At 45.6% G+C, this 15,609-nt stretch overlaps 1 protein-coding gene across 1 annotated transcript; it reads left to right on the top strand.

Annotated features, from left to right (window-relative positions):
• The first annotated feature begins 334 nt into the window (after positions 1–334).
• DMBX1 (diencephalon/mesencephalon homeobox 1) lies at positions 335–12,398 on the top strand. The gene is made up of 5 exons (XM_027649194.1): positions 335–409; positions 4,683–4,848; positions 8,944–9,122; positions 10,298–10,652; positions 11,113–12,398. Exons 2-5 carry the CDS (start codon positions 4,695–4,697, stop codon positions 11,511–11,513), a joined length of 1,089 nt encoding a protein of 362 aa, XP_027504995.1. The 5' UTR covers positions 335–409; positions 4,683–4,694; the 3' UTR covers positions 11,514–12,398.
• The last annotated feature ends 3,211 nt before the right edge of the window (positions 12,399–15,609 follow it).

The following is a 15,609-nucleotide window of genomic DNA, read 5'->3' as shown; positions in this document are numbered from 1 at the left end:
AAAAGGTGTTTTATTGTTCCCAGATTTGTTTCACTTCCACACATACACAAGCCATTCAGAACAGGAGTTTTCACCTGGCAAGGAAACGCATGGGTCTCTCCTCGCATCTTCTCTCAGGACAGAATTACATGAAAAATTATACAAAATTAGGTACCAGTTAAACAGGGAAACTTGGAAAATAGAAAAATTGAGAAGCTAAAGCTGATAATGTTAAAACCCAGGGCCAAATCTCCCCTTCATGCCACACCATTAAGTGGTGCACAATAAATTGCACCACTCTTGTGCTATATGACTTCATGGGAACCAGAGGCTTCTGAGGCCAGTGTTGGGAAGGGATGGATGGGAGACATGCTGTTGGTTGGAGCTATCCCAATCTGTTCAGGGATAACAGGGTTTCTGTTCCTGGCTGGTAAATGTACAAATTTTTTTGCATCAGATTGAGCAGCAGCAGCTGAATAAGGAGTGGTCTGCTTTCTGGGCTAGTCTGTGATGGGCAGAGACCTACATTGCCTGGTCTCAAAGCAATGCAGGGAGTGGAAAAACCTGGACTTCTCACAGACAGCATCAGCTAAAGCTAAGGGGAATCTTGTGTCCTCTCTGTGAGGCTGGATCTCAGAAGGACACAGCCCCTGCAGTCTGAGAGGTCTGCAGGCTTGGGATGAAAAATAGGCACAGCAGCCATGAGTCTTCCATAGTGAAAATATAAGTGAGAGGTAAAAAGCCATAGGAGAATTTTGGGACTGAGGTAGCAATGCCAGGATTGCGGAGGCAGAAGGAGGGGGAACCCCAGCAGGCTCTGGCACAGGGCGTGGCGGGGAGACCTCGCAGCCTGGAGCTGTGAAATGTGGGCAGCTGGGAGAGAGCGAGTCTTGTGATGCTGGGGATGAGAGAGTCACTGATGCACGGCCCCTCAGGGCCACTGAAGGAAACCACTTGCCCTAGGAGGTACCAGCCCAGGGCACTGCATGGCAGCACCCACCCCCCTGTGCTGAGCAAATGCTGCAGGATCAGCCCACAGGCTCTTGCCAGTGGTATTTTTCTCTCACCTATTGTTTTCCTGCACCTTTCCTCAGCTCCCATCTCCTTTCTCCACTGCTCCCAACTCTTCAGTGATCTCTAATGCACTAAAGCAGGATGAGGCATCCCCTTTCTTCCAGGATGGGCCCTACATTACCCTCCCAGCTTATTGACTGCTCAAGCCCATTCTCTTCCACTAAGCAGGAGTTCGAACTTTGCTCTCATCCTCCTCCTGGCTGCGGCTGTTCCCAAGGCCCTCCACCCACCCAGAGACATAAAAGATGCATTTGCAGATTTTGAAAATTAAAACCATCTATACAGCCAGTGGGAAGGGATCAGCTTATTTGGTTGCTTAATGAAATATAAAGATTATTTTAACCAGTGTAAGCACTATTCGACAGCTTGTGAAACACAGCAGTGGCTTGATGAATGGCTTTCTCCATTAAAAAAAATTGCTGCATGATGTCTTTTAAATATTTAATTTATTGGGGTTGGAGTGAGCTCGGAGCTGACAGTTAAACAGGAGCTGTTTGTGGTCTCAGTTAACTTTGCTTACTAGGCTGAACAGTCTCGCTCAGTAAATTCCCTCATTTTTTATACTGAATCTGGGATGATACATTTGCTGCACAAGTGAGTAGGAAGTTCTGCCTGTTGTCTGCACTGCATTGTACCAGGCAGTTACCACCAAAGCTGTGATGGGCACTGACTCCTGTCCTGAGTCCATCCTAATGAAGTCCTTTTTCTTTTCTTTTTTTTTTTTTTTTTTGGTGCACTTTCTTCTAGGTCACCCAGAGGAGTTTGTTCAGAGGCATGTATACACATAAAATCATCTTTTAGCAATCAAATAAGTTGAAATATTCCTGGAGAAAGTGTTTCAGTGGAAACACTGGGCTCCAGACACAACACCATTGGCAGTGTCCTTGGAAGACTGAATAGTATGTGAAAATTCCCCTCCTCTCCCTCTTCATTTTTCCTTTAATGTGCCAGCTTGCTACACAACTGACGGCATGCAAGGGGGATTAGAAAAGAAAAACAGGCGTTTCTGTGAGTTGGGAGTCAAAGACACTTGGCCTCCCACGTATCTTCTGGCAAGGCTGAGCCCCGGTGTGGATTCTCCTGCATCTATTAAGGACAGAGGTCTGGCAGCAGCCCAGGGCAGTTAATAGGTTCTGTGTCCTCGAATGGTTTTCACGAAACACGCAGGAACTTAATAAGCTTTGAGACCTCCACCCCGCTGGCCAAAGCTGGTGGAACCAGCCAGCTGGTTCACAAGTTAGGGGGTGGGAGGGGAGGAGGCAAAACAAAGTTGCAAATCTCTGTTTTGCTGCTTGTGTTGGCCAGAAAAGCCCATCCTGCTCCTCTGTGAGAAGCAGGGAACAACTTTCCACCCGGCTGTGGCAGACTCACTGACGAGGGGGACTGGCTGAGCACTGCTGCCCTCTGAGCCAGCTCGGTGTGTGCTGGCACTGCCCTGCTGCAGGCTGGGGTGGGATGATGCTCTCTGGAGGGGTGAGGCTGTGCCACAGATGTCACGGAAACCACCCAGAATTGTGTCCGAGTCAGAGACCTGCAAGTATTCCCCAGGTGATGGGAGATGTCCTCTGTGGCCACGTTAAGGGGACATGTCACTGGGACACGCTTCTGTCCCTTAGGACAGGCCACCAGCAGCAAAGCTGTGCAGTCCAGGAAAGCAACATCACAGCTATAATTTCACTGTGAACCCAGGGTGGTTTGTGGGGAAAATAAATACAAATGCCAAAAATCTGTTGGCGGGTAAAGTCCCTCACCTTGATCAGAGAACCAGCAAATAATTTTGGCATTGCTTAGGTCTTCCCTAAGCTGTGTTAGAGCAGAGCTATGGCATTTTTGTGTTAGGTCGGCATCTGAATAAAAAAATGTCCATTTTCACAGCTTAGGGTAAGGGGAGTGAATCCAGAGTGGGTGAATAGGTAGACACAAAGCAGAGGAAGGGCATCAGGGTGTGTATTACATCTTTGCGGTGTCACCACATCTGGATCTGTCACCCTCCATCATCTCAGTGCTGAAATGATGGAGTGGTGAAGCACAAGGGACTTGGGGAAACAGGAATGAGGTTGAATGCTAGATTCCCAAATTAGGGGTTTATAGTTACTGCAGCCTCTTTGAGAAGACAACCCCAAAAGCAGAACTCACCCTGATTCCCCAAAATCCCTCAGTCAAAAAAACCCCCAAACATCCCAGAGCAACAGTGGTCATCCCTGAGCTGGCAGAGCATTTTACCCAACTCCAGCTGCATGACTTCCCTCCTCCAAGAGAGATGCTTGTGAGGGTGAAGTCAAAAGATGCCCCAGGTCACTGCCAGACCCTATAGTAAAAAATTCAACTGCTTTTCCAAGCAGCTACAGCTTGGTCTCTGGATGTTAAACAGGGTCACTCCAAGTTTGTGCTTCCTACATCAAGATGGAGAGAATGGGAGTTCAGAGCAGGAGGGATAATGGGACCAATTCATTTCCATCTCTCCCTCTTCACCCTGAGTCTCTCCTCCACGGTATAAATCATGGGCAAAAATGAAGGTGTTTTCTCAGTACAGAAGATACAACAGATAATTGTTCTTCCAGATTTTTGCTGTTTAACGCATCAGGTTTCTCCTGAAACCCAACCATGGGTGTTGAACCACCTCCCCCCAGCATTTAAATTGTTTTCTAAGAGGTTGCCTAGAAAAGACGTCTGCTTTCCTTAAGTTAGTCCAGCTGCCCCTCTTTCTCTGAACGTTCATTCATTGCACTGACTTTCCAGATGATGACTTGCTGATGTAAACGGCGGTTTAAAAAATTTATTTTGTGGCTAATGTTTCACAACTTCCTCTCTGATGTCTTACAAACTGCAGAAACGGCATCCTGGAGGCCCTCAGTCATTTACAGCAGGGATGAATGAAGCATCGCTCGGCTTTTGAGATCAATATTAGCTCAGTTTTACAGATGGTCTGTAAGGAAAAAGAGCTTGAAGTTTCATGCAGAGCCCACACTAGAAAAAAAAAAAAAGCCATTAGTTTTCTGAAATAATTTCCTTGCTATTGAGCTATGAAATGTCAGTATTTATTGCAAACCTTATTCCCTCTTTAACCATAACATTTTTGGTGTGCTATTACGCTACAGATTTATTTTCTTTTACTCCACATGCTTTTTTTTTTCTTTTTCTTTTCTGTATCATTTGTGTTTTCTTAAGAAGAACCTTAAGAAAAATGAATGGGAACAAATTACGCATGAGTGGGTTCAGATAGGAAAGATTATTTGATATTACAGCAATGGGATTATGAAACAGTCCACTGTAAGCAATTATAGGCACAAAATCCCAGCCAGTCCTGGGATAGAGCTAGGTCAATTCATTAGAAGTCACAGTAACATGCTGAATTTTATTGTGGTGTGTGAAAAAACTTTCCCATCTTTTGATAAGCATATCTTGAGTGAGATTTAGTTTGGTGCCGGGCTTTAAGCTCGGAAGCCAGACTAGTGTTGGTATAGGAATTGATTCCCGTTCCAGAACCTGTTGGAGTTAAGAGCTTGGACATGAGCTTTGCATGCAGCAGCTTAATTTTGAGCTCAGCATTTCCAAGGCTCTGCTGAGACACCGGGATGCTGGGACAGCACATCCCTAAGTCCCTTTCTCCTCTGGCTGATGTTTTTCAGGTTTATGTCACCATGCAGCACTATGGAGTGAACGGCTACTCCCTGCACGCCATGAACTCGCTGAGTGCCATGTACAACCTGCACCAGCAGGCAGCTCAGCAAGCCCAGCACGCCCCCGACTACCGGCCCTCGGTGCACGCCCTCACCCTGGCAGAGAGACTGGCTGGTAAGAACAACTCATGGCTTTTGCTGCTCCCTGGGGGGGGGAAAAAAAAAAAGAAACAAACCAGAGCCACAAAACCCTTGTTGCTTGCATTGAGGGAAACTCTTCTTTGTGAGTTGGCGTGTGACAGACAGCCGGTACTGTGTGCTCCTCTGCACTGGCCATGTGGCCAAGCTCTGCAGGGGACACTTGCCCTGCAGTGCTGGCTGTCAGAGGGCCACTGCACCTTGCTGCAGACCGGCCTCCGGCGGCTGGGAGGCTCAGGGGTGAGGTGGGTGCAGCCCCACTATATGGGACCGAAAAGAGAGAATTAAAAAGACACTGAAATATGTTTTAAAAAAGGGGACAGAAAATAGCAGAGAATTTTACTTTCTTGTTAGCAAATAAGAGCACAACAAACATGACCAAGCAGTGAATTGGACTCCCCCACCAAGGGGTCCAGATCTTGCATCCCCTGACAGCCATCTCCTGCCATCCCAGGCCATAGCTTGTTTTTCCATGTTGTCCCTTCAAGCAGGTATTTTTCACTTCTGTCCTACAAACCACTCTTTCTCTCTGACAGTCTTCATTTGGATCTTCTTTGGGTTTAACCTTGATCTATTTTTTCCTGGGGAATCCTAGACCTTGGCTAGGGTGACATTTTCATGCAGGTCCTGCTGCCTTCCATAAAAGAGCCTTTTTAGGCTCCAATCAAATCTGTGTGACTTTGCCCACACTGTGTTATTTACACAGCACTGTCGATGGTGGGACAGTGGGACAGAAGCTGCTGGTCCAGAGCATCTGAGCTGGTTTTCTGTGTTCAGCCATAATTGTAACTGCACTGCATCAATGCTTTCTTTAGAAGGAAGTGCAAAGTCCAAGTAGTATTTTATGATTTGGAAGGGGGAATTGTTCAAAAATAATAGATGGAGACCCGAGAATATTTGGTATGGTAGGGCACATGTATCTGCTCTAAATTTCAACCTGTCACAAAACATCCAGACCTGGCTGAGATCATCAGAGGCTCCTGCAGTGCAAGTGAGCAGCAGCTGCAACATCACTGTTTTGGTCAGGACTTGGATGCAGTGAGGTAGAGCAGACCTGACAACCAGGACACGGAAGCCAGAGCAAAAAGTTAGTATAGATGTGATTCTAGAAACCACCTCAGAATGGAATAATCTTCCCTGTCTGACTGAAAATATGCCTCTGTTCCAAGATAGCTTTCTAGTTGTCTGATATCAAACGGAAAAGAAAAATGTAGGAAAAAAAAAAAAGATGTAGAGTGAATCCTAGCCTAGAGTAGGTGAAAAAAATTATCTATCCACAAAACTTGTGGCCTAAATTTAACATATAAGGGCCTAAGCCAAAATAAGGATGCACAAGTTTCAGGAAAGTCCTCCCAGGTGAGTAGTCCACAAAGGCATGATGATAAAGGTCTCAGACTCTTCGGATCAGTATGTCTGACAGCTGACTGTCAAATCTTCATGTCAGCAGTGTTCCCTTATCCAGCTGTCAGTAGTGACCTCCTGAGACCACTGATTCTGCAGACCACTCCATGGCTGTGGGATCTCTGGGGCAGCATAGGGGAGGGAAGGGAGTCACTGTCCTCATCAATAAACAACCAAAGAGGAATTAAGGAGGCCTGGACTCTAATGCTGGCTCTACTGCTGGGCTGCAGAATGATGACGGGTGGGCACTTTCCTTGTCCTGGTCGTCCATCCCTTTGTTCACTCACTTTTTCAGTATGTAGGTGGTCAGATGGGAGCAGAAGGCCCTGAACTCTGCAATGTGCCTTGCAGACCACGGGTCTCAAGGTGCCCCTTTCCTGCTGCAAGGATCCCTTGAAAGAATTTTGTGATCACCTGTACCTTTTAGGGTAGAGCATGGAGGACTTAATGTCTTTGACCCTAACTAGGATAAAGCACAGGAAGATAAAAAAATGAATAAAAAAATCTATTCTCATATTCTTGACTGGGAGATTCAATTGGTTTCCTGACCTCTTATCTTTAAAATTAATAACCCATCTGGAAGACTTTCCAAATTAAATCCCACAGTCCCCTTGTCTGCTTATCATAGGCAGGGTAGGCATTATATACCTATGAGCTGTTTCCTTTGCAGTTGCCTCACATTCTGTTACTTCTGAATATCTTTCAGTGCAGGTTATAGATCTCATTTGCCTTCTAGGGACAGTCAGAATAAAGCAGCATAAAAGCAAATGACCTTAAGTCAGAAAACAGAGGTTTCTGATTGTAACTGCAGAGCCTCACCTGCAATTTATATTCTCCTTCTCGCACAAAGCCTGAAAACATAGTTAAAACATTTAAATAATTGCTGGTTGGCTCTCGTTGGAGTGGCCAAACTTAATGCATGAGCTGCTGCCTCTGGGGAGCTGGTAAGTCTAACCTCTACTCTAGAAATTCGGGAATATTCCAGCCTGCAGGTAGGGTGTTTAACCAGTGCCCTTTCTCCTGTTTTCATGCACTTGAAACACAAATGTTAGCTTTTCAAAATGTTTTGGGGCAGCTTCAATTTCGTTTCTTGTCTTGCAACATCCCCTCTCCTTGCCTGGCTGCACTGTGAGCTGTGCCTGGATGCATCAAGGATGGTCCCTTTGCCTCCAAAAGGGGCAGCTACCACCGGCGTTTGAACTCCCCGAGCTGCTCTGATACCTCGAGCACAAAAGTCCCTTGTATGCAACCAACACTGTATTGTTGAAGACCTTTAGCCTGATCACATCTTTGCCAGGTTGCCAAAACCACACGGCTTTGGCAATCCCCCAGAAAGGCACTGCAAATGCTGACCTAGAATGAAACAGCTGGAAATTTTGGAAGAGGAATGTTTGAGTGGTGCAAAGCTGATTTGCTACGCTCGTTAGCCAGCATATCTGGAACCTGGCTGTGTGGTGCTGGGGCTGGCCTGACAGCAGGTTTTGTTTTATTGTTTAGATTCATGTCACGATGCTCGTGACAAAAGCACAAGTAAACAGCAGCCAGAGCCTTCATCTGGCCCTGCGTGTGATAATGCCAACTTTTCTCCCTGTTTGGTTGTTTTCTTGTGTGCTCATTCCTCTCTTCTACTGGAAGTCACATTCTTAACTGAATTAAAAATGATACCAGACACTGCTCTTTGTGCATTTCCTTTTTGAGAGCAAACCTCTCGCCAGACTGTTTCATTCCAAGGCTGTAACACAGCATGTCCCAACTTGCATAATAAAGGGTGGGTTTTTTTCATTTTCAAGTAACTTATTTTCATTGATTTAAGATCTTTCTACTCCCACTAACTGTTGTGCAATAATAACGCCTCTGGTAAAATAATAAGCCCTTTACTCTTGGCCTCAGATTTTCCCCAGTCTGAATTTCTTCTCTGCCCTCAATTTTCCAAGCACAGTTTGCAAAGTCAGGCCTTGTGAGTAGATGCTCTACTGAGAAGAGCTCAGCACATGAGCTCTGGGCTTGCAGTCAGTGGGGCTGGACGTGGTTCTGGCTGTTGTTTCCACCCCAGATGCTGGAGAGTGTCTGTGCTCAGCAAAGCTCTCAAGCTAAATGAACATAAGCACATGAGCTTAAATGCTTTGCTGAACTGGAGACCAGAACAGCTGTCCAGTATCATGCCTTGAATACTACAGTGAGCTACATGTGAGTCACTAAAGAAGTACAATGGGGGATCTTCCCACATTGTTTTTAATTGTGTTTCTTAATGAAAGATGCTTAGACCATGGTAGGGTGGGAGCATCTGCATGTCCTGGCCCACTGATGTTGGAGCAGATTGACTTATTTCAACCAAATTTAGCACCAGAGTCTCAGCACTTTCCACAGCTGTCATAGAAAGAGGTTCCCTCTCCAGAACAGACTTCCAGAATCACAGACTCATAAAATGGTTTGGGTCGGAAGGGACCTCAAACACCATCTAGTTCCAACCCCCCTGCCATGGTTTTGCCTCCTCAGACACCTCAATTATCCAGCAAAGCGTGTGTATGTGTCTTTTTAGCTCTAAAGCAAGAAAAAAACCATTTTGTAGTTTCGTCTGATGTTAGCCAGTGCTTTATTCAACTGTCAGCATACAAATTCCAATAATTAAATCGGCCACTTTTCTTGTCTTCCAACGGCTGTACATTTCAAGACATCATTTTGGAGGCACGTTATGGATCCCAGCACCGCAAACAAAGGCGAAGTCGCACGGCTTTCACTGCCCAGCAGCTGGAGGCACTGGAGAAGACCTTCCAGAAGACTCACTACCCAGATGTGGTGATGAGAGAGCGGCTGGCTATGTGCACAAACCTACCTGAAGCCAGAGTCCAGGTACTGCTATTTCGTGGGTTTGTGAGTGGGGATGTTTAAAAGAATATAGTGGGTTTCCCAGAGGGTTGACAGCTCCCTTGACCTTTCAGGGTTCTTCCAGTGCAACCAAAGATTTTGGGCAGTAAAGCTGTCGAAGGTGGGGGCAGGGAGGCTAAAATAATCCAAATTCATACGTCTGTTAAAGAAACTTTTAATCCACATACACATTTTTTAAATTTAGGGTTGTCTGAAGTGTACACTGGTTTTCATTTGTTCTTTCACATTTCTTTGGGGGAAATTTTAGAAACAGCAATAGAAGTCTACTAATTTATTTGCAAGGCTTTTCTGGCTTTCTCAGAAGAGTAGAGACCCAAGTAATTCCAGCTGCTCTTTTCCACCAGTGTCAATATTTGTAACATCTCAGGCCAAGGTTTGGGTTTGGTTTTCGGTTTTTGTTTGGTTTTATTTTTTTTTAGTTTCAACTAGTGCAATGTGCTAGTTCATAACCTGCTGGTGGGGAGGTTCTTGCATTGCTGGGCTTTAAAAGACAAATAGCAAGTTCTTCACTGTAAAGAGAAAAAGAATTAAAAAAAAAATAGTTCTTTTACATAAGTATCAAGATATTTTGATCTAAAAAATGTTTATTTCCTTATCTAACTAACCAAACAACACTAACAAGATCTGCAAATATATTTCTTCTAATCCATGTCTACCGATTTAGGCTGAAAAATGTAAGGATTCTCTCCTCCTTCCCTAAATTCAGTTCCCAGATAACAGCCTACACCTGTGACTTACTTTAAGTGTTGGCACCACTCATAACCAAATGTTTTTAGAAACTAACAGAGTGTAAGCCAATGCAATGTCATCAAACATTACAGCTTCTGTTTGGGTGCAACTGCCTAACAAATTTAGGAAGAAAAAAAAACAAAACCAAAAAACCCACCAGCAATGGAGTGTCTTAAAGAATCAACATAGAGGCTGGATTTTTTTTTTTAAATACGTTTGATGTGTTACTGGTAGATGCACTGAAAACAGTAGAGCTCTAAGGTCCAGCAAAGTGGAATGACCTTCGGGCACAGCGGGCTTGCAGTACCTCATTACTTGGGGTTCCCGAGCTCCCAGGCTGAATGATGCTGAATTTGGCACTAAGCAGGATTCTCACTGGTTTTTCTCACTTGCTGTCTGTGGCACTGAAGGTGTGGTTCAAGAACCGGAGAGCCAAGTTCCGGAAGAAGCAGCGGAGCCTGCAGAAAGAGCAGCTGCAGAAGCAGAAGGACTGTGAAGGGAACCACAGTGAGGGCAAGACGGAGCCGCCTGTGCTGGAGACCCAGGCCACCACCCCAGACACCGAGAAGGTCCAGAGCCTCCCCAGCGAGGTTGGCACAGACCTCAACCTGACCCTGTCAGAGCAGTCGGCCAGCGAGTCGGCACCAGAGGACCAGACCGACAGAGAGGAGGAGTTTAAGAGCACCTTGGATGAGGCTAAAGTGGACAAGAGCCCTGGTGTGGACAGCAAGGCTTTGAACTGCAAGAGAGCGAGCCCAAAAGCAGGTGAGGGGCAGCATCTTCCTGTGGGTTGGTGTCAGGACCTGGTGTTTCCAAGGGGGTGTTGGTGGTTGGGTATAGTCCCACATTCCCTGTGGTGTGGGTGCTCACAGGTAGGCTGCCCACATTTGTCTTCTTGTCCTCAGCACTAAACAGAACCCACAGAGGGTATGATGTCTATTGCAGAAAGAGCAAAGACCTTCTGCTTAGGTGAGATCTTGGGGAGAACAATGTCCAGCAGCATCAGGAAAGCCAGAGCAAAGAGCTCAGCCCCATTTCTATACTGTAAGGTGCCAAGTATGGAACAGACACACGTTTGGCTGTCATGAGCTGTCACAACCCCTCTCGCTTGCCCACCAGTGCAAGAGGGAAGCCCATGCTGCTGTCCCAGCTGTAATGGGGTGCAAATCAGCACCTGCATCCAGCCTGTAGGAATAACCCCCATCCCCTCTGTCTCCTGCTACAGAGTCCCCTATCAGCGCGACTGTGACGCCTTCATCCAGCAGTGGCCTGGCTCAGACTCACTCCTACTCCTCCTCACCCCTGAGCCTCTTCCGCCTGCAGGAGCAATTCCGCCAGCACATGGCAGCCACCAACAACCTGGTCCATTACTCCTCCTTTGAAATGGGGACACCGTCTGCCATGCCCTACTTGGGCATGAACGTCAACATGGCGCCACTGAGCTCTCTGCACTGTCAGTCCTATTACCAGTCGCTCTCCCACGCTCAGCAGGTCTGGTCCTCACCCATCCTGCAGGCCTCCAGCTCCCTTCCAAGCCTGAACAGTAAAACGACGAGTATTGAGAACCTAAGGCTCCGGGCAAAGCAGCACGCCGCGTCCCTCGGGCTCGACACCCTGCCCAACTGACTGCCAGAGGAGCTACCATTGCCCACGAGAAGATGCACCAGAGGTTGGCACTAGACATGTCACTCCTTGAATCCCCACGGACTCCCATCTCTTCCTGGAGTAAGGTGCTCCCTTTCAGGGAAGACTTTGCATTTATTAACGTCTTATTAGCACCACGATTGCATCAGACATTGCTACCGGCCTGGTCTTCGCTAACTGTTTAAGGAGGAAGGGGGAGAGGATTTATGTTCAGACAGATGAGCTGTCCTCTGGACTGCCATGAGTTAAGCCTGAAACGTTCAGGAGGAGCCCCCTCTCCTCATCCCCAAGATAAGGTGCCAACTGTGTTATATTCACCTTTTTTTTGTTGTTGTTGCATTCTTTGGGGAAAGAAAGAGCCCTGCTTTGTCTTGTATATAGTTTATAATGTTGACAGCACCCATCACTCGTGTGTTACTGTCAGTGTTACAGAACTGTGACCTCTTTTGCTTTTATTTCCCCTTCCTTCTCAATTTTAGTAGCTAGTATCAAAGTTACAATCAGCCACCCTCCCAGCCTCAGCTGGTAGCTAGTTGCTCTTCTTGGGTCAGCATCCTAAAGGTGTTTCTGAGGAAGAGAAATGATTGTGCACTTCACCACTCCACTTCTCCCTTCTCTGCTAAAGCTAATTTTATAACAGCTGGGAAATGATCTGAAGGTGAATTTCCTGTTTAAGCACTTCCTATAAGGCAAGCATTTTTCATTTACTTTTTAATAGCACTTGTTTAAAGAGGACAACATGTTGGCTAAATGCTGCTGGCTGGGAGAAAATAAAGGCCAAATTCACAGGATTATTTTTGATCTATATTGTTTCCTCACTGATCTGCAGTGAAGTGTAAACTCTATTCACAAATTTCGGGGTTTTCTTTTTGGAGAGCATTTAGGTCTAACTTTGACAATAGAGAATAATAAAAACTTTGTATGAACTCCTGGTGTGTTCATACGCCATGAATTACATGGATCTTTGACAAAAACTTGATTAACACAAGCTGCGTCTAGAAAAAAAATCTCTGATCACCAAGTTCTAACCTCAAGCCCTCAGTTCAAAACTGGTTATCAAGTGAGAATGTAACAAGTGAAAAATGCTGAACTGCTGGAGGCAGAGCAGGTGTAAGCAGGGGTATTATATTCTCTCTGGACCTGAGGGGGGATAGATGAACTTGCCAAAAATGCAGGGTTTGCAAGTAACCAAAATTCACCAGCTTCAAAATTACTGCATTGAACAGTTTCGATCTTACTGAAATGGCCCATCATTCACCCTTTGGTGATTTTCCTGGTTTTTTTTACCTTAAATCACCTTTTTTTTTTTTTTTTTTTCCAAACCAAATAAATCTTTTGGACCCACTGCTATTGTCCTGAGCATTAGGGAGGGATGATATCCAGATCTAATCTCCAATATTGCCTAGGACCAAAAAATCCAGACAGACTCCAGGGTAGGTGATAAGTTTGTATCCCAAGAGTGTCGACTGGGTCTGTCACTGACAGACTGGGCAGAGCTGTGCTGTCCATGCAAATGATTTAACCTGAAGTGTAGACCCATAGCCTCTGGCTCCTCTTGCTCCCACCTTGCTTCATACCCGGGCAGCAGCCAGGGGTCAAATTACCTCTTTAAAACATGGAGGGAAAGAATGTTTTCAGCTACACTAATGCCTCTTGAAAAAGCATTTAACTCCTGCAAATAGAGGTGTAAGAAAAGCCAAGTTTGATGGGAAATATTTTTTTATCCCTCATAAAGTTGTAGCAAGAGCAGACCTCAGGAGGGGGCAGCTCATCAGCTGCATCAACTCCCAAGGAAAGTGGAGCATCTTCCTTAAATATTTCTGTTGTGCCAGACACTTCAGTTTGGGGCTTTTCTCTCATGCTTCAGTTTTCCTGGCTGTGTCAAATCAGCCCCTGTGACCGGCAGAATTCTCCACTTTGCCAAAACCAAATGTATTTGTAGGAAGCAGATTTTTGGCTGCCGCTTTCAAAGGAGCCTGAATAAATTAAAACCACCAAAGCACATTTGCTCTGTCCAAAAACATCCTTTGAAAGTCCCAGCTTTCATTTTTTGTAGCCTGTCACCCAAACCAGGGGCACCCGAACAAAGCTTTAATTTTTCTCCTCCTTCCTCAAAAGGCTCTATTTACCTATATTTTTTCTGTCCCCTGCTAACTCCTGCACCTCTGTGCAGTTGCTTTACCAGAGCAGAGCAAATACAAATTTAATTTAACACCCTTTCTGATGTTGATCAGTGGTGCCAGTGAACAAACGGGGTAATTGGGTGTGAGACCAAATGTGGATTTCAGCTCTCATGAAAGTAATAAAAGATGCCCATGAAACTGCAGCTCATGTCAGGGAATATTTCAGGCAGACAACAGAGGGTGGTAGTTGCTCTTGTACCACTCCAGGTAAGACAGGCATCTCTTCTCTGCCCATGGGGATGGAAAGGATGATGTCAGCTCAGACCAGGGCAGATACAGCCTCACCATAGGCTCACGATGGATACCACAGAATCTGCCATAGGAAGGTCAAAACACGTGGATTTATGGCCTGCTTCTCCAAGGTGAGGACAGGGAGCACAGGAGATAAGCTCGCTTGATCCAGCATTAGATTTGCCATGATCCCCTGGAGGGAGACAAGACCTTCCCCACTGAGGGAAAATTTCCCATGCCACAGTGCAAAAATTCACTTAAACATTCACCATCTTCACACATCTCGACCGACCCTGGTGCCTGACCCTCTTCGTCCCCTGTGTTACTGCTGATATCCTCACAGAGGCTTGGATCAGCTGCTGGGATCTTCCCTCATGGAGCATCTGTCACACCAAAAAAACCATGGACATCAGCTCAGAAAGCAAACTGGGAGAGGAGACACATGAATCTCCACCAGTCCGTAGGGATATCTCTTCAGTGCCATCCTCATTTGCCTTGTGAGATGCAGCAGCTCACTGAGGTACAGCTGGTCCTGAACCAGGGCACGTGAATATTTCTCACCTGGAGAGCTTTTCTCCCATTCTGAATCAGGATGAAAATATCTAAAATTTAAAAATAAACAAAAGAAAAAAAATTATTGCCTCAAATATATATGAGCCCCTGAGGTATTTTATGCAAAGGTTGGGTTTTATCTTCTTATAGTCAAACTTGCATGGCAGTGAGGGGAGTGTGCTGATATTTAAAGCCAAAATTAATTTGCAAATGGAGAAAAAGCAAGAATTTAGGCTTCCATCTTGCTAAAGTTTAATAATTATTTGTCAAAACTGACTTTGTCTTGCATATTGTTTTAGTGCCTCTGAGCTTTTGGGCTATTTTGGACAAAAAAAAATAAAACCCTAGAGAGAAACTTCCCATCCAATTTAATCCTGTATATGTGGTGGAAAGACTGAAGGGAGTGATTCTGCATCATTCCTCTTTGAACTTTGCAAACCTGAAGGTTTCTTCAGGTGGGAAGAACTCCTGTGAATCTCCCAGTTTGCAGTGTGAGGTCTGCTTGTTCCCTGTCCCTCCACCAGCCCCAGCTACTTAGGAAAATGAGGTCAGTGATGGAGTCTCGGAACCAAAATGGATTGAGGTTCCACTCCCCTCACCACCTCCCTCCAGGCAGAGGTCTGACACATTTTAACAAACGTTGCAGTTGGATATAATGCAGTTTCTTCCATCAAAGGCATAAAATTCTTGGAGCATCACCAGACAGAAGAACTATTATAGGGAAGAAAAAGAGATATCTCTCTTCTCTGGATGCTGTGCCAACCTGGTGCCAGGGCAGGGCACCCCTGTGACAGTTTCAGCCACAGGGAGGTAAATGTGAAAAGAGAAGCAGCATTCTGTGTTCCATAATACAGATGATCAAGTTGATTTTTTAATACATGAAAAGAATGCCAAACAAATGCACAGCATAGCAGAGAAGCTGGAAAAATAATATGCCCAGTCCTTTAAAAACAGTGGAGAGACTGGAAAAATTCTCCGTAAGTCCTATTTGCAAACAGGTTATGTATCTGGAGATTTCCTCTGCTGGTCTTTTCCCCTTCCTATGGCTTTTCTTACTTTGCCTCTCCTTGGTGAACCAGCTACAGCTCCAAACCCTGCTTACTGAATTTTTA

The sequence above is a fragment of the Corapipo altera genome, unplaced genomic scaffold (assembly GCF_003945725.1).
Source record: "Corapipo altera isolate COAL_440 unplaced genomic scaffold, ASM394572v1 112, whole genome shotgun sequence".
Taxonomy (NCBI): Eukaryota; Metazoa; Chordata; class Aves; order Passeriformes; family Pipridae; genus Corapipo; species Corapipo altera.
Note: the sequence above shows the minus strand (reverse complement) of the source record. Positions and strands in the feature narration are given on the sequence as shown.